Source organism: Mytilus trossulus, chromosome 11, assembly GCF_036588685.1.
Source record: "Mytilus trossulus isolate FHL-02 chromosome 11, PNRI_Mtr1.1.1.hap1, whole genome shotgun sequence".
Taxonomy (NCBI): Eukaryota; Metazoa; Mollusca; class Bivalvia; order Mytilida; family Mytilidae; genus Mytilus; species Mytilus trossulus.
The window spans coordinates 32,081,272-32,103,721 of NC_086383.1; the positions used below are offsets into that span (position 1 = coordinate 32,081,272).

The window sequence follows — 22,450 nt, forward strand, 5'->3', positions numbered from 1 at the left end:
TTATGTGTGAACCTCATGATGGTTTATTTATAAAAAAAATCAAATTACTTTCAGTGACTGCGAGAACTCGTTGATCGGTACTTTGTTTGATTTTTTTCTATTCGTTTCGTGCTGATCTTTCAGTCAAACCCTTTCAAATTATTTCATAGTTTGTTCTTATGTTGTTCTGTTACACTTGTATCCTAGGTTACGAGAGGAGTGTTTTATCACGTAAAAATCTTTATGTGGCTACATGTATGTCCCAATCAGAAAACCCTAACCGCATTTGGCACAACTTTTTAAAAACTTTTCCTCAGTGCCTGTACATGTTTTGGCTTTCGATTTTTTGTGTCTGGTTGTCACTAGTAAAGTCTTGTGTGAACGAAAGGCACTTATTGAATTTTAAACCTGATGCCTTTTGTTAGCTATTATTCGTATCTTTCTTTGTCCTATATGTTCTCCTCTTTATTTGCATTGTAGTCCTGTTATGTTGTGTTGTCATCTTAATGTTATATTTAACATTGCCTTTAAAGCGGGAGGTTTGGTATGCCAAAACACCAGGTTCAACCCACCATTTAATAATAATAATAATAATAATAATAAATTCTTTATTTAACGAAGGTGACTCATTTAACATACAATTGTTAATCTCACACAAGGCTTTCACACATTTAAATGAATAATTCATATAACAATGCATATAGAACAATAACAAATAAATATGTACACAATTACAAAATATATATATAATACACAAGCATAAACACAGACTGTAGAACTAGCATGGCAAGAATGTCCTAAAAAAGTTTGTCTACTCAATTTGTTTTATGATAAAGAGATAGCGCATTTCATCTTAAAGCTTTCGATATGTCTTATATCCTTTATATCATTTGGCAAATTATTCCAAGTGATTATACCAGAATATTGAAAAGTCTTTTTGAAGTATTCAGACTTTGGCCTTGGTACATGAAGATGTCGAGATGTTGTTGACCTAAGAGAATATCTATATAGATCACTGCACGCAGTAAATTTACTTGTTAGATAATCTGGCGCGAGTCCATTCATACATTTAAAAAAAAAAACATTAAATGGCTTGAAAATATTTTATCCGGGTAAAAATGTTGTTTTTTTTTTAAATTCCTAACCCAAGTCAGGAATATGGCCATTATTATATTATACATTTGTTTGTAGTTCGTTTCTGTGTGGGTTACATTTTAACGTTGTGTTTCCTTTATGTCGTTTGTTTCTTCTTATATTTGAGTGTGAATTCACATTATCATAAGACGTGTCACGGTACTTTTCTATTATGTATTTAGTTTTGATGTTATATTTTTTATTCTCATCGGATTTTGTCTCATGCTTCGATCGTTTCTGTTTGTGTTACATTTTAATGTTGTGTCATTGTTCTCCTCTTATATGTAATGCGTTTACCTCAGTTTTAGTTTGTAATCCGGATTTTTTTTTCTATCGATTTATGAGTTTTTAAACAGCGGTATACTCATTTTGCCTTTTTCCGACGTAGTCGATAGCAGGGATGGGCACGATTACTGACAAATTAATAATCGATTACTCAAATTTAAGTATGTAATCGATTACAATCGATCACTTTATCAAAAGTAATTACATAACTTTTCGATTACTGTCAATAACATGCTCAACATTTCACAAAAAAAATAACATGAACAAACACAATTATATTGCTCAACATTTGTATAGTGGAAATTAAGAACTTTACCAAATGCATCATTTAAAGCATTGTTTCACAAGTATAAGTTAATAGCTGTTATTGTTTAGTTCAAGTCTCTTAATGAAGATTAGAAATATTCAAAAAATCTGGAAATTTTTAATTTCAACATAAATTAAAGATGTCATTGCATTGCATCAATCACTTATTCATAACTAATTATTTTTAAAAAAAATTGCTTTCTTACTGACTTCAGTAAGCTTTTTGTATTAACTCTTAAAAAAATGTTTTAGCGTAGTTAATTATAATGTTTAAGGAAATATAAAAAAGTAGAATAATTAATTAGTTCAGCTTATTTTTTAGATCAAAATTTATTTTTATAATGACATGCATAATTTAAACCTTTTGTTTGGATAACCACCCTAATTACAAATGGTTTTACTGCCACTGGAGTACAATTTATAACCTATGTCTAAATACTGTAAATGTCCTTCTTAATTAGACATAAGATAATTGAAATAAAAACAAGCTATGTTTGTTATTGATTAGAAGACTTTGATCATCTTATTAGGAAAGGCAAGAATGTTGTCAAGATTTGTTGACTTCTACAATCAAATTATATACAAAATATATTTATAGTGTCAAAGGGATGCATGTATCTATTTCTAAAAAAGTATTGCAATGCATTGCCATTGATTCATTAATGTTAAAGGGATTTTTCATTCTTTAAATTCAATTTATATACATGTACATGTATATCATTACATTTAAGAAATCAACTGATTATCTATCCTAAGCTTTAATTTCAACTCTGATTGAAAATGATGTTTTCAGGAAATATAATACAACTAAACTAACTACTTTTAAAAATGTAGTACAGAACTAACAAAAGTCAGACACATTTCTTATTTAAGATCTATTTTATTATTTCAAATCTATTTCATTATTTTAATATTAAAGCTCTTCAATTAATGACAAGCATATACATTCATTTGTTTTAAAAAGCTAGATATAAAGTAAATTGAGGTAGGGGATCTGGTTGCTCACAATGCAGCTTGAGACAATAGATAGAAATACGGCAGTTGCTTAACTCTCAAGTATTGGTGTTGCATAATATTTTATCTGTACTTCAAAGTAATAACATACATATTTCCTCTGAAATAGGTTGTTTTTCATCAAATTATTTTACTAAAACTAAGTAATCGAAATGTAATCGAAAGTAATCAGGGATTACATCCAATTTCTTGCTGTAATCGATTAAATTACGATTACATGTAATCGAAAAGGACCTCGATTACAGACTACAATCGATTACGATTACAGATTACGATTACCCCATCCCTGGTCGGTAGTTTCGGTTTGTGCCCTTTGAACTTAAGGACGCTAAACTATGGTAACAGAATACGCATGCTCGAATATCATTTCTGTGATTGGACAAAATGCTGTCATGGTGGGTGATTTGGTTGTGTTTGAAAAAAACGTCTCGTTAATTATATCGTGATGGAAAGCAAGTGAAAAACTATAGTTGACCTATATCTTACAAAGATTTATATTTTTATTGAAATACTGTTTCTTTGCATCCATAACCGCTGTTTATTCGGGAGACAATTATATAATTTTTAATGTAAACTTTGTTGTACGAACGTACATGAATTTTAGAACGCACCTACGCATGTGAGATTTCCGCGTGGTTTTTGTGAATGTAAACAGAAAGCCAAATTGTCCTGCATCATTAAGTCATTGTGCTTCTGAAGGTTATCGAAATGATACTTTTAAACATATAATCAAATTTAAATACGTCGGATATCTTTTTTAAAGATATTTCTTGTTTAGTGCCATGTCCAGTAACAAGATTTATTACAGAAGAGATTCTAGCTACACGTTCGGGGATCGTTATCTAAATTAACTACAGAAAAGCTTCTAGCTGCACATATTTCATCAGATATTCTTACGTACCATGTTACATTTATACACGCATTGTGTTACAGTTAAATTGCTCCTTGATATTGACAAAACGAAAATAAAGGTCAGAGACTTTTATGCATGTTTTATGTAGGGTAACATTGATGTGCACCAAGTGTTTGGTGAATGATACGATAAGTTATCTAGATGCTCATGGTGTATCATACGATACGTTAATTAGATGAACGCGAGGTGAATTGATCTTTTATTTTAAAATCTTTTGTATTATCTCAGACAATTTCTGACCGAAAAACATGTCTAGCTTCAAAGATAAAGTTGTCCTTGTTACAGGTAGGAATAATGTTCTTCTATACGTTGAACTTTTCTAAAACATTGTGAAAATTATTAAATGTGTACAATATAATGTATATGTGTATCTATTATTTCATAGTAAAAGATTAATTACGGACTGACCGAGAGACGTCCTTAGCGATAATGATTACCTTGTCATACAAATACAAGGAGACATCAATTCAAAATCACGCGAGAAATTTAATTCTAGTTTAGTCACAAATGTTAAAGAAATTATGATATTAATCTTTTTAATAAGCTGAACACTCGTTTCATATTAAATTTGAGGGTACGGACGGGGGTTTACAGAATAGAGAATGATAAAGGGTAAATATAAAAAATAAAGTAACAATGGACAAAAAGAAAAGAATAGAGAATAACAAAGTTCTTATATATAAAGAATAGAGAATAATAAGGTTCTTAAATATGAATAATAGAGAATAATAGTTAAAAAAGTTTAAAGAATATATTGCAAAATGGCCTAGAAATTGAAAGAATACAAATATGAAAGACCCCCCCCCCCCCACCCCCCACCCTCAAATATTGTACGAATGAAAATTCATTTCATTGTTATATCTCTTCCTAAATTTGAATATACCGCTATATTTTTCATTTTGCCTTTGATCTTTATTGTAATAACTTTTCATATGCTACTCGCGTGAGATGGAAGATCATCGCTAGAAACTAAGGAGGCACTTTGGCGTTGCTAATGAAATTAATTAAGAAATAATTCATGGGGGCTTGAATATATCGTGATTTTACCACGGGTTGGCCCTTTATGACAAATATTTTACCCTGAGCGATAGCCCCCATAATTTATTTCGATTCTAATAGGACAAATACGGCAATTCTTTTGGATCGAAGCGCTCTAGGTGGGGGCAAATATTTGCCGTTCCCATAAATAAACGCACTATTAGATTGGCGTAAAAGAACGGAGCAAACAGAATTAGTGACATGCTTAAACTATTGACAATAACGTATTTAGATAGTTTTGGATGAATTTAAACATGATTATTTAATTATATGTTTTATATGTTTAAAAAAATCGCTTATATCCCATTTTAGCATCGTTTGTTTACGTTTCTTTGTTGTGATGATTTTCCGTTTCACAAGCATTTATTTTCCCGTAAATTACTTATATTCTGACGTCATTGTTCTATGACGTCGAGTCGCTCGTTCATAAAAAAAAAACATATGACGTGGGGATACAATGGGTAACAGCCCATGAAATATATTTATATTTTACCATGGGTGTGTACTCAAAGCGTTTGAAGGACGTCATGTTAGAATATAAAATTGACAACGTCGTTATAGGTAAAATAGCGATAGATAGGGTTGAGTTCATCTCAACTGGATTGATTTTCTCGCTTCCACCGGCTCAAGCGAGAAAATCAATCTCGTTGAGATGATCAGCGATAATCTATAAATATCGCTGGTTTCCAATGTAATTGTTAGCCGCTGATATGAGTAATTTAACATGTGTCTCGGTTTTATGTTTTATTTCAATTGGACTGAAAAGCTGCATTAATCCAGACATAACAACGTTTAAACAGAACAAAATCAGTATACGTATATCTACTGTTATTTTTTTTCTGTTATGAAAGTCATAAGACATAAGACATTTTATTTCACTAAAGCCCCCTCATGGTGTATGAAGTACAATACTTCAACAAACAATAAAAGTGTGAACATAATTAAATTATAACAACATGGCAAACAAAGGTGCAATAATAGTACAGTGAAACTTGACTAAACCGACTCCTGCACAAAGTGACAACCTGTCTAAACCAAACATGTTCTTAAGCACCGTCATGTTAAATTGTATGCGTTATGAACCTGATAAAACCGAACATCGGCCAAAACCGAACTAAATGTTAAGTCCCGAAGAGGTTCGGTTGAATCAAGTTTCACTATGTAATGAATACTGATATGTGTCAAGAAGTACAAATTATAGTATAAACATGATTAAGCAAATGTTTTAAATAGTTTTAATAACACTTTTTTTCCAAATTTCAAAAAAAGAAAAAATAAATCTAAAACACCGAGCGGTATTCAAGTGCATTTTTTTGCGATAGACCTACGCAAATGTCAATCTTATACAAGTATCGTGTCTTAGGAAGGAATAAATCCTACTTTGTAAAGGATCACTCTGATTCAAACTAAAAATTCTCTGAAACTGATATTATCAAGATGCTTGATTTTTTGATTGACAACATATTTGTTACGTTCGGAGGACGTGTTTTTCAACAGACTGTCGGCATTCCAATGGGAACAAACTTTGCCCCTCTACTTGCCGATTTCTTTCTTCATTATAAGAAGGCTGACTTCATGCAGGAACTTCTTAGGAAGAAAGATAAGAAGTTAGCAATATCCTTTAACTCTACTTTCCGCTATATAGAAGATGTTCTTTCGCTAAATAATTCAAAATTTGGTGACTATGTGGAACGCATCTATCCCATTTACCTAGAGATAAAGGATACTACAGATACAGTTAAGTCGGCTTCATATTTTGACATACATCTAGAAATTGACAATGAGGGTCGGTTGAAAACAAAACTTTCCGACAAAAGAGATGATTTTAGCTTTCCAATTGTGAACTTTCCATTTCTAAGTAGCAACATTCCAGCAGCACCTGCATACGGGGTATATATCTCTTAATTGATACGATATTCCCGTGCATGCATTTCCTATCATGATTTTCTTGATAGAGGATTGCTGGACCGGTATGGAATAACCGTTTCACAAATGATATCGGATATGTTCCTTACGTCGTAACTAGAATCCCTTTCCCTTTCATGAATGAGACCTACAGAATTATATATCACATAAGCAACACGACGGGTGCCACATGTGGAGCAGAATCTGCTTACCCTTCCGAAGCACCTGAGATCACCCCTAGGTGGGGTTCGTGTTGTTTATTCTTTGGTTTTCTATGTTGTGTCATGTGTACTATTGTTTGTCTGTTTGTCTTTTTCATTTTTAGCCATGGCGTTGTCAGTTTGTTTTAGATTTATGAGTTTAACTGTCCCTTTGGTATCTTTCGTGCCTCTTTTATAAACAATCTCCAAATTCTACAAACGTTAACTTATCAATCTGTTATTGAACGATGCCTTATGACTAGATATGATTAACAAAGAATATAACAGGAGCATCACGACGGGTGTTTCTATCAGTACAGGAAATGTTGAAATTTTCTGAGAACTTGAGATGACCCTTGCATTTTTGCTATTCACGTTGCTCAATATTTAGTTTCTGTATATAGAATAGTGTACTTTTTATTCGGTTGTTTGTCTGTTTGTCTTTTTTTTATATATTTTTACTATGTTACCGTCTGTATGTCATCCTCTTAATGATTTGTTTTAAATTGTCAATTAATTTGTTGTGGGCTGACACAAAAGAACTCTTTGAGTTTTGACATCAGCAAAAAATGACCAAAAAAAAATGCCCACCTCAAATTATTGTTATTTTACAACATGCGGAGCTGACTAGCGGATTCAAAAGTTGGAGAGTCCGGGGGTCAGAACCCCATCATTCGATTTATTTATGTCTATTTTTTGTGAACGTTTCATGGTGTTGCGGAAGTTGCAACCTTCACTTTTTTAAATGGCTAGTTCTGCACCTGTAGATTGTGTTTATACTAATCTTTTAGGAGCAAGTTCTGGCATAGGGGAAGCCACCGCTTATAAGTTAGCAGAACATGGTGCCAGATTATATTTAGTGGCTCTTGAAGAGGATAAATTGCAAAACGTACAACAGAAATGCATGGAAAAGGGTTTAGCAGACGATAAAGTAAGTTATTTAAATCTTGAATGAAAATAATTTTGTCGCTCATTGATCAAGATCATGATAATAGTTTTACAAAATGTATACTCAATCTTATTTTTAAGTGTTTCATAAAATAACATTGACATACCTGTATTGACGGATGAATAATAAATTACCGTTAAACGTCCAGTAGCAAATGTTACACGCATATTAGGACTAAAGATGTCAACGTGATAGGAACATGGACCCTTCTTTTTTCTTTTCTTTTCTTTTTATGTTATAAAATATAAAAATACGAAGATGTGGTATGATTGCCAATGAATGAAAAAAGTCTCCACAAGAGTTCAATGGCACATAATTAACAACTATAGGTCACCATACGACTTTTGCCAATTAGCAAAGCCTGTATCGCATAGTCACCAGTTTGCAAGATAACAGGGCTCGTGAATATATTACCTTACCTGCACATGTTATTGTGCATCCGAGCCGACCATGCGGTCTTTGTCGGAAGCTTTAAAAAAAAACTCTCGCAATCGAGGCCAGAATGCTCACACTGTAATTACTATGTTTTCAATAAAGCATATACTAGATTGAATAATAATGATTGGCAAATATTTAGGACTCAAATCTATGACAGATTCCTCATCTATGACAAATATGACGTTACAAACACCAAACAAATCAAATCTATGGCAGGTTTTTGTTTTCTCCAAATCTATGACGGATTTTTGTTTTCTTCAAATCTATGGCAGATCTTTGTTTTTCTCCAAATCTGTGGCAGATTTTTGTTTTCATCAAATCTATTGCAAATATGAATATTACGTTATTTCGGGAAAAGAGAAAAAACATAACGTCACCATAAAATAACGCCATATAATTCGCCTGAAGTCTTGTGTTAAAATACTCAGAAAAAAAATTTGCAGGTGACCAGTAAAAAAAGATTAATTAACGCTTAGATAAATATGATTAGAAAAATCAAACTTTTTTGTTATAATAAAACTGCGTTCTTCTTTGTTAAGCGACCTCCTTTTTTCTTTCTTGTTGTTTTACTTAATGGATTAAACAGGTACTATGTACATATTAGTAAATGATCTCCGCAGAAGATGATTTTTATTTAAGAAATAATTCTTTCATGCCATGCTCTATGCTCATTTTAACATGGGTAGGCATTATATTTGTTAATATCTTAATATCGAGCGTTAGCGAGGTATTAAATGTTTACAAATATAATGCCTACCCATGTTAAAATGAGAATAGAGCATGGCATGATAGAACTATATCGATTCTAATAGGAGTATTTTGAACTTTTGTACCTCGAAGCGGACCTATAGACCGTTGGTTTTCCCGTTTGAATGGTTTTACACTAGTAATTTTGGGGCCCTTTATAGCTTGTTGTTCGGTGTGAGCCAAGGCTCCGTGTTGAAGACCGTACTTTAACCTATAATGGTTTAATTTTTAAATTGTTATTTGGATGGAGAGTTGTCTCATTGGCACTCACACCACATCTTCCTATATCTATCTATAGTAGACGCTCGAACTGTCGCCATTTTGATTTGATGAACCAAAAACGTTATAGAAAATCAACAGCTTATCAATAAAAAAGAACAGAAACATTTAAACTTACTTTTATGTTTTTATTTAATTTCCTAGCGAGCAACAACAACACAAATGTCCATTTTGATCTTTGGCGTTGTTCAAAATTCATCTGATGTTGCAATTTCAATTATGACGTGAATCATATGCAGCCCATGTTCTATTCAAATTAGAACATGGCTTTGTATCCAAAGCTAAAGAAGAACGTCATATTAGAATCTGTATTATGGTACATTACTCCTACATTGTTTTATGGTTGACATTATGATTTGATTGACCACTATGGAATTTGTATTTCACAAATTTTACATACATGCTCCCGTTGTCGTAAATTTCAACTTACTAAGGACAAATCCGTGATTGTATATGTACTGCCTTGTTCTACACTCGCACACGATTTGCCATAGATTGGGAAACAACAAAAATATGCCATAGATTTAAAAATAACAAAACTGGCCGTAGATTAGGATTTAAAAAAAAACGGCCATAGATTTGGGATGTCATATTTACCATGGATTTGGAATCTGCCATAGATCTGGAACCCAGCACAGATTTGAGTCCTACGTAAACACATTTAAATTGGGGACTGAAAGGGATCTGAGTGGGTTTTACAGTGTAGAGAATAATGAGCCAAATCTACGGCAAAATAGGGGTCTGGATTGGTTTTACTGTTTAGAGAATAATGATCCAAATCTACATCAAAATGAGGGTCTGTAGGGGCTTTACAGAGTACAGAATAATGAGCCAAATCTACAGAAAAATAGGGGTCTGGATTAGTTTTACTGTTAAAGAGAATAATGATCCAAATCTACAGCAAAATGGGGGTCTGGAGGGGATTTACAGTGTTGAAAGTAATGAGCCAAATCTACACAAAAACAAGGATCTGTATGGGCTTTGCAGAGTAGAAAGTAAGTGCCAAATCTACACCAAAATATGGGTCTGGATCGGCTTTGCAGAGTAAAAAGTGACGAGCCAAATCTACACCAAAATGTGGGTCTGGAGGGGATTTACAGAGTAGACCGAAATGAGCCAAATCTAAACCAAAATGGGGGTCTGGATGGTTTTACAGATAAGAGAATTATGAGCAAAATCTACAGCAAAATGGGTGTCTGGAGAAGATTAGCAGGGTAGAGAATAATGAGCCAAATATACATCAAAAGAGGGGTCTGGATGGGTTTTTCACAGTTCAGAATAATGAGCCAAGATAAATATTCTGCATTACAAAGTGCATAACTGAAGATAAAAATAAGCATGCGCAGTAGCAGTTGAAAATGAAAAGTAAATTAGAAAAAAAATCCTGTTAAAGGGGCATGCATTATCTGTCAAATTTATTTTCACGGAAGTGAGTCAAAGTCTAAAATTTGATTCATAATTTGCTAAAAGGTATATCGAACTAAACAAATGGTCTGAAGTGAAGAATTACCAATGCATGGACTCGACAATAGGAACATGTACCCACATTTCGAGTGTACTTTAGCATAGATGCAATCTTATTAACTATCGAGTTGCGCCCTCCCCCCCCCCATCCCCCTCCCCCCCCCCCCCGAAGACTGCCGACGATCATTTAACCCGATATCAACATAAACTTAGATATAAATAGATAGCGAAACGTGGAATAGGATTTGTCTAGGTCTGTTTGATGTCATTTTATATATTTAACAAATATGTTAATTATCGTTTTTACCTGTAAAAGAATGAGTTTTGGAGATCAAATTAGTCAACGAAATGGTTTACCCTAGTTTCACTTTCAATATTGGCAATATGGGCATTATTGCCCTTCGATAGCCGAAGACGCCTGGTTCATGCGTAATACATCTCTAACTAAGTGATTGAATAAAAGGTGACAAAATTTAACCAAACTGGCTTCTAAAAGAGAATTATTGTTTCACTATGTCACTTGCATTAATGATTGAACAAACACAAATTCGCGTGGATAATGCCTTATTAACGGTGCCAAGTAAATACAAATAGCCATGTCATGTAGATGTATTAACAAAAATTGTGAAATTCGACGCATAACAAAGTCTGTAGAAGTCTGCGCATAGCTTGTTGATGTATTTCAGCAGATTCGTTGAACAAGTTAACAGTGGTAAATCAGAAAATAGGTTTTCATGTATCCGAAAATACGAGAGATATTGTTAACAATGAAAAAAATAACATGTTAGCTTATATGTAAAACATTGTACATACCCTTGTTATAATAGTTAATGACTCCTTGCTACTCAGCATACACATGATGAAACAGGAGTTTCTAACAGGAAACGCTCGTTTGTTTTGTTATTACTAGTATACAGTAACACGAATTCCATTACTAGAAAAAACAAATACAAAATATTTAAATTAATCACTTAAAGCTCAATTTGACATGCCTTTTTTTGCTGATTATTGGTAGCTCTTAACCCTGTTTCCATTCGGATGTTCTTAGAATTGCATCATTAAATATTGAATTATCTACGTGTGTTTCCCTGGGATATGTTCTCTGATAAACGAACCCTTATGTTAACTTTCTAAAAGTGGCTTCATATTTTCAATAATGATCTGTATTTATAGTAGTCGTTTACTTTACTTGTAAAATGAAAATGCACACATGATATTTAATCTTGTGCGCAATCTAGAACAAAAGTACATCCCTAATACGCGCAAATGTAATTCACCAATGAAATGTTTTGCATTCCATTTGTATAGGAATGTTAAATAATAATGGCTGTTTTCAATGAGTTAATTGTTTTTTTTTTCTCTGTGTTTTTTTTAACAAATTTACCATGTAGATAACTCTTTCTGCTATAAGTACTTATATATCATGTATATTATCCAATTTTATGTAAACGCATGATTATATTTTCTTATTAGATAGGGTTTTGCAGTGGAGATTTATCTCAATCTGCCTTCAGGGAAGAAATTGTAAAGAGCCTGATACAGAAATTTGGAAGATTGGATATATTGGTTTGTTTTACATGATATAAATGTACTTTTTTATTCACCATTATGAAATAGATACAAACAATCATTATTTGTATATGACATAGTGCCAGCATTGGAAATGATACCTCTCTATTTTAAAGTTTTGTAACCGGAACGTATCAAACTGTTCCAAAATGTGAATCATTAAGGTGGAACAAATGAAATTGAGAATGGACATTGGGAATGTGTCAAAGAGACAACAACCCGACCATAGAAAAAACAACAGCGGAAGGTCATCAACAGGTCTTCAATGTAGCAAGAAATTCCCGCACCCGGAGGCACTACACGGAGATAACTCTGTAAAATCAGCTAATCGTTTTAATCACATTGTATTTTTTAGGAAATATTAAGTTTTTTAATGATCAAAATTAGTGTTTGTCAAACTGCTATTTATCCAACCATTTTTCCGAGAAGTGATTGGTTCAAGATTATTGAATTTTTTTTTTTCTTTTCGAGGGATAAAAGATAATATTTTGTTTTAAAAAAATGGGAGAATTAAACGAGCTGAACTAATTTTAGTCAAGGTGTTTAAGTCGTCTAAATACAGTTTGAAAGTAATAATATTTAAAATGAACATGTTCTACTTGTAGTAAACCCTGTCACATAAATAAAAAGGATTGTCAACGACATACCTTCACATAGATATATATACTGTAAATTCAGAAATTATTGCGAGGTTTTAAATAATGCGAAAAATGCTTCCGAATTGTGAACGCAAACATTTTACCTCGCATTTTGAAATATTTTATATGAATTAAACAGGATTTTTCTCTAATTCGTAAAAATTAGATTCGCATTTAAGTCTTAAATGACAACATTGGAATAATAAATGCACTCATTGATTTCTAAATTTACAGTATATAATCAAATTGTATTAAAATTTATCATTCAGAATGTCTTGCACGAATAATACATGACAAAGAAGTAAAGCTTAGCTAAAGCGCTTTAGTAGCATCAGAACCGAAAACATTCGTTTCTCTAAAAGAAAGTCATACTGAGGGTTGAATATTTTGTAGATTTTTAAATATTTCGGAATCTGTATTTACATAGAGGTGTTATCATGTAGTGACAAAACGTTCAGGTTTTGACAACCAAAAAAAAAAAAGAGAAGAAAACGAGATAGTACAGCGATTCATTTTGCCACACAAATACAGGGATAAGTTATCGATGAAATTGATTACAGAAGAATAGAATCAGTTAGGTTTCCATTGCAAAACATAACAATAAAACTTCTGCTGAAATTGTAACTGCATCTAGTAAATTTGAGATGATGACACTAATCTTGTTTTACAATGTATCAAAACGATTTGTTCTCATAAAATAAGAGAAAAGATAAAATAATTATTTATTTTTTCTATGCATATAAAATAAAGCTAACGCCACTCAGCTATGAGAAGACTATATCTCATATATGTAAATACGTTTCAGGCTGACATTGCAGGCTATGCCATGTTTTCAAATGTAAGTGAAACTAAGGAAGAGGATTACGACAGATGCGTCAGTGTAAACCAGAAGGCGAAATTATTCCTGGCACAACTATGCTTGCCTTATCTCAAAGAAACGAAAGGTTTGTATGAGGGAAAACTAAATTCTTCCTGCCACAACTTTGTCCGTCTAATCTAAATGAAACAAAAGGTGTATTTGCATGAGGGAAAACTAAATTATTTCTGTCACAATTATGAGTGCCGCATCTCAAAGAATCAAAAGGTTTTTTAGCATGAGGGGAAACTAAATTATTTCTGCCACAATTATGCTTGCCTGATCTCAAAGAAACAAAAAGTTGTTTAGTATGAGGGAAAACAATTCTTTCTGTCAAAATTATGCTTGCCCTCTCTCAAAGAAACAACAGGTTTGTTAGTATGAGAGAAAACTAAATTATTTCTGTCACAATTATGCCTGCCTATATCAAAGAGATAAAAGGTTTGCTAATATGAGGGAAAACTAAATTCTTTCTAGCACAACTATGCTTGCCTCATCTAATAAAAAACAAAGGTTTGTTTGTATGAAGGATAACTAAATTATATCTGTCACATTTATGCTTGCCTTATCTCAAAGAGACAACAAAAGGTTTGATAGTATGAGGGAAAACTTAATTCTTTATGGCACGACAATACTTGCCTTATTTTAAAGAAATAAAAGGTTTGTTAGTTTGAGGAATAACTAAACTATGTCTGTCACAATTATGCTTGCCTTACCTAAAATAAACAAATATTTTTGCTACTATGAGAGAAAACTTTTTTTTCTGGCACAACTATGCTTGTCTTATCTCCAAGGATTTTTAATTTTCAGCTGTTTTTGCAATGTCATACTTAAGCGTCAATGATGAGTCTAATATAGACGAAACGCTCGTCTGGCGTACAAAATAATAATCATGGTATCTTGATAACTATTCACGAAGAATGCAACAAAAATGGTTAAGATACATTGTGGAGTTACTTTCATTGCATCAAAAATCGAGATGAATATACATTTTTAATAACAAATACGGAATAAAGAATGTATAAGTAAACTGCTATGTATGAATCTAAACATACTTTTAAGTAATTAGAATTTTCGATATAGGTAATATAATCTACCTGTCGAGTATCTGTTCCACGATAGGGGTAAGTATATTTAATTTATAATTGATTATTTTATGTATATTCTTCAAATCAGGCCTTATAAAAATGAAATCGTACAGTTCTGTTTGAACAACGTTAATTGAAACGGCACCCAACAACACAACAAAAACATTTATTTGTCTTCAACAACAATTTGTATGCAATTTGCCGCTTAATACATTGTCATAATATAATGCAGTATTGGATATATTTTCTAAAGTGTACACCAAAACGTCATTTTCATTTTGGTGTACGAGCAATGAAATTAGCCATGATTCTTTGATTATGAAACTGCCAATTGCATGCTGTTTAATTGCAAAAAGAAAGCAGTTTCCTTGGGAATTAAGTTTATTATAAATTAGCAATTAAAAGATAAAAAGAAAGCCACAAATGTTTCAATCAGATAACCTACCATACAAGCACATTTGGAACACGAGGAAGGCATAACATAGTTCACTCCTTAGTAACCTAGTTACTTATATTATAATATACATTTGTATACATAAAGGCAAATTACTATGTAAAATTGAAATGGAAACAAAAACAAAATTTTTGTATACTTTTAGCAACCGATCACAGTTGTTTACAGCATGGCAAAAGCAGCTATTGATATGCTTACAAAATGTCTAGCCAAAGGTAAAATATATTTATTATACATTAATATGTTTGGATGAACCAATTGAAATAATTGTTAAATTTTCTAACTTGTAATTGATTGAATTGACTATTTCAAAATAAAAATAATTTTAACAAATTTCTTTTGTGATTGTACAGTCCTTGATATATATTTTTTTCTTTTTTGTACGTTTATTTAAATAAGTTGTACAAAAATGTTTGAAACATATTCTTCCCTGGTTATGTCTGTCCGTAGATCAAATTATTGGTCCCTTTCTTTTGAAACCTTTGTGGAAAGCTCCCCCTTCTTCTTACAAAATGTGGTGAGCTCTATTTGCATGCTGAAAACACCTAGATGTTAACATAAAAAATATAGCGGGCTAAGCTTTCTTGACGCATACAGTTTATGAACAAATCATTGAAACAAAATATTGATTAAATACATTTCTTTCAGAACTAGGTCCTCACGGTGTAAGAGTGAATGCTATCAAGTAAGTTTTAATTAGTTGGTGATGTAGTACATAAAACATTGTTACCAAGTACCTTGATTCACCTTAAACTTCAGTCAGTGTCAGATGTTTAAAAATTATTTAACAGAAAAGATGTGCTTTCGATAAACAATATTTTTTCCATTTGCTTCGAAATAGGCAGAGACCATGGTTATCCTGCATGATAAATCTTGTGTATTTTGAAGTTTTATTAGTTGCATTTAGCTTTATATCGATCAACTGAGTCAGGCTCTTTTAAACTGATATTTATGTTTGATCTAATGATGTTCTGTTACCCCAGTGTACAAGTGTCCAAGCTCTCACAAACATGTTTACCCTAACACATTCGGAATGCGCCTGGAAAATGACAAACGTTCACTCACAAGTGTACATTTACTTCGATACAGACATGACTTATAGCAGTCCTTTCTAAAACTGTCCATTGATAAATTTTGAAATTATAAAGAAATTAAGGTTTTAACTCCCTCAGGCAAAGGCGGCTTTTGGTAGATTTGACAATTATTTTGGGTTATTTTTTTGTCAAATAGCTCAGCCTCTTCGATGGTTTCGGTCCTTATAAATTTTTGGCTTTCAAATATTTAACTTTTAGCTTTGCGGATGAAAGCAAATCCAGAAAAGCTTTTCGGACGCGCCATGAAATGTATACAACGTGTTGTTTTTAATTTTGTTGCACAAGTTACATTTTTAATGGACATAACGAAAGAAAGATAATTAAATTTGATGCAATATGATGACAATAATAATATTACTATATTGTAGCAAATTCCGAATGTTGTCATTATAGTTATTAGTTTTGTTTCTTTTCTGATATATGATTTCTGATATTTAAATACAATCTATTGACGTAATATTCATTATTTTTTTTTAACTTTTTGTTAGTTTATCGTACATGTGTTACTTCATTGTATTTTATTATCAAATTGTAGTCCTGGTTACATTGATGATACCAATATTCTTCGTAATAGTAATAGTGTGAATACTACAGATGAAGACCATAAGAAGGTTGTATGCACATATTGTGTTCCGTCTGAGCGTCACTGATAAGTCTTATGTAGGCGAAACGCGCGTCTTGCGTATAAAATTATATTCCTGGTACCTTTGATAAATGTACATATTTTTCCGTCAATAAATTATGAATAAAGTCGACCATTGAATCGATATCGCTGTATTTTACTCTTGAAATATATATAAAGGCAACAGTAGTATACCGCTGTTCAAAACTCATAAATCCATGGACAAAAAACAAAATCGGGGTAACAAACTAAAACCGAGGGAAACGCATTAAATATAAGAGGAGACACAACACAGAAACGCAACACACACATAAACGGACAAAGCATCAGACAAAACACCACGAGAATAACAAATATAACATGAAAACCAAATACATGAATTTGGGATAGACAAGTACCGTGCACGTATGATACCTTGTCCTGGTTTTGAATGACTTTTAGTTCTTTTTTGTTTTGTTTTAATAGCCCTTCAATGTTTGAATAAGTTTTGGGTTTTTACATATGTTTGCCTCATCTTTTACAAAAAGAGTTATCTATTGTCATATTGCAAAAAGCGCATTGGAATTAGTACCGTTAATGTTGTTATTACAATACCCTCTAAAAAACTGACCTGTGTGGATTTTTGGTGTTTTTCTTTTAGTCTTTTTTTTTATCGAGATGCTTACATATATTTTAAATTTTGGCGAAATTCATGTCAACCAATTTCGATATGTTTGCATCTTGTAATTCAATGTCTAAAATTATCTCTTATCTTTCTAGCTTGCAGACACAACAGCAAAGCAAGCACATCTAAATAGGGCTGGGAAACCAGCAGATGTGGTTTCCCTCTTGCTCTTCTTGACATCAGATGAAGCATCGTACATTACTGGAACTATCAACTATATCGATGGTGGAAGGCATTTATATCCATAATCAATATTCTACCATCTCTGATATAATTCAGATTTCAGACATTTAGTGTAATGAATAATATATATTTAGTTTGTATTTCGGCATTCCGTGATTAAATGATGCATCATTTTCAAAATAAAGTTTAAAATGAGATTTCATGATATTTGATATTGATTCCATGGTTAGTAGACCTTCGAAGATTTAGCCCAAACAATGAAATACGGTAAATGTCTGGGCCTTTCATAGCAGACTTTACTGAGTTTAATTCGCTTTGATAGCTGGATTTATAGATAAGGAGTGGAAGAGTCATATAACCAAAATAAACATTATAGCACACAGACAAGCAAAAGGAAACAGAAAAATAGATACATAAAAACACAAGGTCAACACTCCAACTCGAGTCCACCTTGTACTTATTATGAAGTGGACACTGAATATAAAAACTAATGAATAATATTTTTTCGCATCAATTACAAGTGCTAGCATGTCCTCTTTAATTTCAACATATTGAATCGTCAACAAAGTTCAGTAGTTTTCATTCCTCATAGTGACTAATGAGTTGTTTTTTTCATGTAAGGATGGATTGAATACACAAAAAATAGCAATATTGGAACATTATGACTAAAAATATTTGTTAGCACCAATTTAAAGGGCCAGCATGTCCTCTTTTTATTAAAAATATTGAATTGTATACAAATTTCAGTAGTTCTCATGCATCAGACTGTCTCGAATAACAATATTACTTGTTCGCATCAACCAACTTGGACTTCTTTATGTTAATCTTTACAGCCGCATAGTAAATGAGCTATATTTTCATGTAAGGAAGTATTGTATCATACAAATGATATCAATATTGGCATCTAATGACTAAAACAATTTAAAGTGCCAGCATGTCCTCTTTTTATTAAATATATCAGACTGTCTCGAATAACAAAATTATTTGTTCTCCAACCAAAACTGTCCATATTTGCACTTTATCATGTTAATTTTTATAGTCACATAGTAATTGAGTTATATTTGCATTTAAGGATGGATGTATAATATAAATGATAGCAATATTGGCACATTACGACTAACAAATTTTGTTCGCATCAATTAAGAGCGCTAGCATGTACTTTATTTCTTCAAAATATTGATTCATAAACAAAATTTCAGAGGTTTTTATAAATCAGACTGACTCAAATAACAAAATTATTTGTCTGGCGCATCAACCAAAACTGACCATATTTGCAGTTTAATATGTAAATCATTGTAGCAGCTATGTAATAATATTTCCTGCACCGTATACGGCACCCGTCGTGTTATTTCTTTGTTCAGTTCTGTAATGATTGAAGGTTAATATGACTGAGGAAGAATATCTGATATGATTTCTGACACACTTTTGTCATAACTTATCAAAAGTACCAGGATTATAATTTAGTACGCCAGACGCGCGTTTCGTCTACATAAGACTCATCAGTGACGCTTTAAGTAATATATTTATAAGGCCAAACAAGTACAAAGTTCAAAATTTCGAAAGGTTGTGTCAAATACGGCTAAAGGAATCTATTCCTGGGACCAGGAAATCCTTAGTTATTCGAAAAATTCCCAGCTTTGTAAACAGGAAATTTATAAAAAAAAATGACTACCCAGCCCGTGAAATTTCTTGAGTGATATCCTAATTTGATTGATTCATTGTCCTGTCTTAGCAACTTGATAAAGCAGTATTCCTCGTTCAACAAAATTAACGTACTTTGAGCTAGCTCTACAATGACGTATCAAATGAGACACAAATGCTCCATATGCTGGTGCCGCTGGGATGTTGCTACACAGAAATGGAAAGTTGATTATAGGAAAACTAAATTCATCGCAATTGTCATAAATTTTGGTACTCAACCTACCATCAGTATTCATGTCGAGAAAAGGTCTAAATATGAAGTATCGTTAATTTCAACTTCACTTGGATATATTAAATGTAAGTGATCACTGAATCTATTATCATTAAGAGACAGTACATCATCAATTTACCGAAAGACTGAAAAACTGGGCTAATTTTCTCTCCTTCCTGTTTAAGCCTTTGGATAAATTCTGCTTCATTGGAACATAAAAAAAAAATCTGTTAGTAGAGTTTTAATACAAAAACTTGCATCAAGTGGAGAACATAATACAAGTTATATGGTTTGCTACTGACCCCTCAACTTATCCATAGAAAGTAAGTAAAATTCATAAGATGTGAGGCCAAAGGTCAGCAGTGAATTGTATAACGAATAAATCGCACAAAACTTTTTCTGCTAAGTTATGTATAAAATTAAGCAATGAAATACAGTGATGACGTCACCGTCAATTGTTAACATGACGCCATGAATCTCATATGAAATCCACTGAACCTATACAAGATCTATAGAGGGTCACCACGTGACGGCGATATACCAATCATAACGTCATAATACTGGTTATTCTTTTTTTGGTATGTTAGTTATTCGTTTATAGTTTTAAGAATAAAAAAAAATCGTTGGTTTTCTCATTTGAATTGTTTCCATTTTGTCATAACTAATCGTTAATGGTTTTGCTCATTGTTGAAGGTCATACGGTAGCATATAGGAGGGTCGTTTTTGGAGTTACCTTCATGAGGAACAACGATAAAAATTATCTTGCCAAATGACCTAAATTACTCATGGTTTCCGTTAATACCTTCACATGCATTTTGTGTTTTAAAATAGGAAAAATGATGAAATTATATTCTTAAAAAAAAAACGAGGAAAGAGATGTCGTTATTAGTTATTGTGTTGTTTCAAACTTTTGATTAAATGTGTATTCAGAATCGATTCAGATACATTATTTCAGTGTGGATTACAAAGAGGATATAGTCAAAGCAGCTAATAATGGCAAGTTTTATATATATTATAAATCAAAATGTAGTCCTCTCCTATTAGTTTCTTTATTCTTCTCGGGTTTAATTTTTTAAATGGTTAATGAGAAAAGAAGCATATGAAGACAGGTTCTTGTTAATCCATATCAAGTGTACCGCAGTCGATTATATTTCAAATACATATTAATTGATATGAACAAACGAAGAGCTTACACCATGCACTTAGTTATATTCTTTTGTTAGAGTTTTCAAAGAACTGTTATTTTTTACCAAATCGGTACCACCTAAATACCCCACCCCCCTTTCTGTGTTTTTTTTCTTCATTCGATTATTTGTATATTGAGTCCCTTGTTGTTTTGAAATGTTACCGAAACGTTTATTTTTCTCGATTTTCTTTTGAAAATAAATTATGTTAAAACGATCACTGCGAACAAAGTGCGAATCGGACACACGATTTGTTTGCTTGACAGATAAACTGCGGTAATGTCTTCCTTTATTCATTGTTGTTCATAAGCGAAGTGCGGCATTATATTCACATTTAAACAATAACTACACAAAATCAACAACTTTTAAATCAACTCCGAATACTGAAAATTAAAAAAAAGTATTATATTCCCCTAGTTCATTAAGGAAGTTCTAGATTCGCATTTTTTACACGAAATAATGTTTAGGTTCTTCGTGAGTCTTGTCTTGCGGTATGATCTATCAAATTTAAGAAGCATTTCTTTATTGCTTTTTTTCATTTTTATTGTATTTGAAAATGATGTTTTAAATGGTATTTACTTTATCAAAATAGGTATAGTATATGCGGTATATCAAGTTATCAAATTTGCTATCTACTCCAACGTGTGCTTTGACGTCTTTGTTAGATTATTTGTATGATTATTAAAATAGTATAGTTTTTGTTGCATGTTTCGGATGAGCAGCCTAACATGCATACAGTGAATATGGGACAATGCCAACAATTGTCTTTTAAACACATTATACGTGTTAAGGCTGCTCATCAAATTTTGTCAATATAACAGAGCTTTAAACAACTAAAATACAAGCTAAATGTTAATCAAATAAAACCAGGTTCACAACACCTACTTTTTGGAAAAAAACCTGTTTTACACCTGTATTAATGACAATTCTCAGACACATTGAATAGTATTACATAGACAATGTCAGGATATCTTGTGTTTAGTATGCACTGTTCATGTGTTTTCCTTCTGCATGTTCTGTCTAAACAAGATTAATGTTGTCGATCGAACTGTCTAATTGTTAGCCCGAAAACATCATTTGAGATAATGATCCCTCCGTCTTAAGATTGGTGAACTGATGGAGTGTACCAGCGTCTTCCTGGGTAATGGAAACATTTGACGCCGCATTTTTCCCAGTACGTTACTTTCCTGAATCCAAGAACATTTTGTTCATTTTCTTCATATCTTGAGTTTTGGTTCATGTTGACTGTTAAATATAAATTGAATATATTGTGCAATAAAGTGACAGTTATATGACTTTCATGATAAAATACATACGACGTAAACACGTACATAATATGTATCAATATTTTTATAGATTTGTTTACGATATACCTTATTAACATTCCCGCAATTAATTTTCTATACATTTATTACTTCGATATAATTTAAATCTCATCCTATCGTTAGGTAATTCCCTGTTTTGGAATATCTGATTATAATATAAACATGCTATACTACACATACCTCAACGTACATTTTTTTAACTGAAGAGTT

General features: G+C 32.1%; 1 protein-coding gene across 1 annotated transcript; it reads left to right on the forward strand.

Annotated features, from left to right (window-relative positions):
• Window positions 1-3,872: 3,872 nt before the first annotated feature.
• LOC134689665 (uncharacterized oxidoreductase TM_0325-like) lies at window positions 3,873-17,957 on the forward strand. Its single transcript, XM_063549628.1, has 9 exons — window positions 3,873-3,916; window positions 7,566-7,705; window positions 12,125-12,217; window positions 13,664-13,802; window positions 14,798-14,838; window positions 15,402-15,471; window positions 15,905-15,941; window positions 16,886-16,961; window positions 17,732-17,957. The coding sequence occupies exons 1-9, from the start codon at window positions 3,880-3,882 to the stop codon at window positions 17,882-17,884; spliced, it is 786 nt and encodes a 261-aa protein (XP_063405698.1). The 5' UTR covers window positions 3,873-3,879; the 3' UTR covers window positions 17,885-17,957.
• Window positions 17,958-22,450: the final 4,493 nt, after the last annotated feature.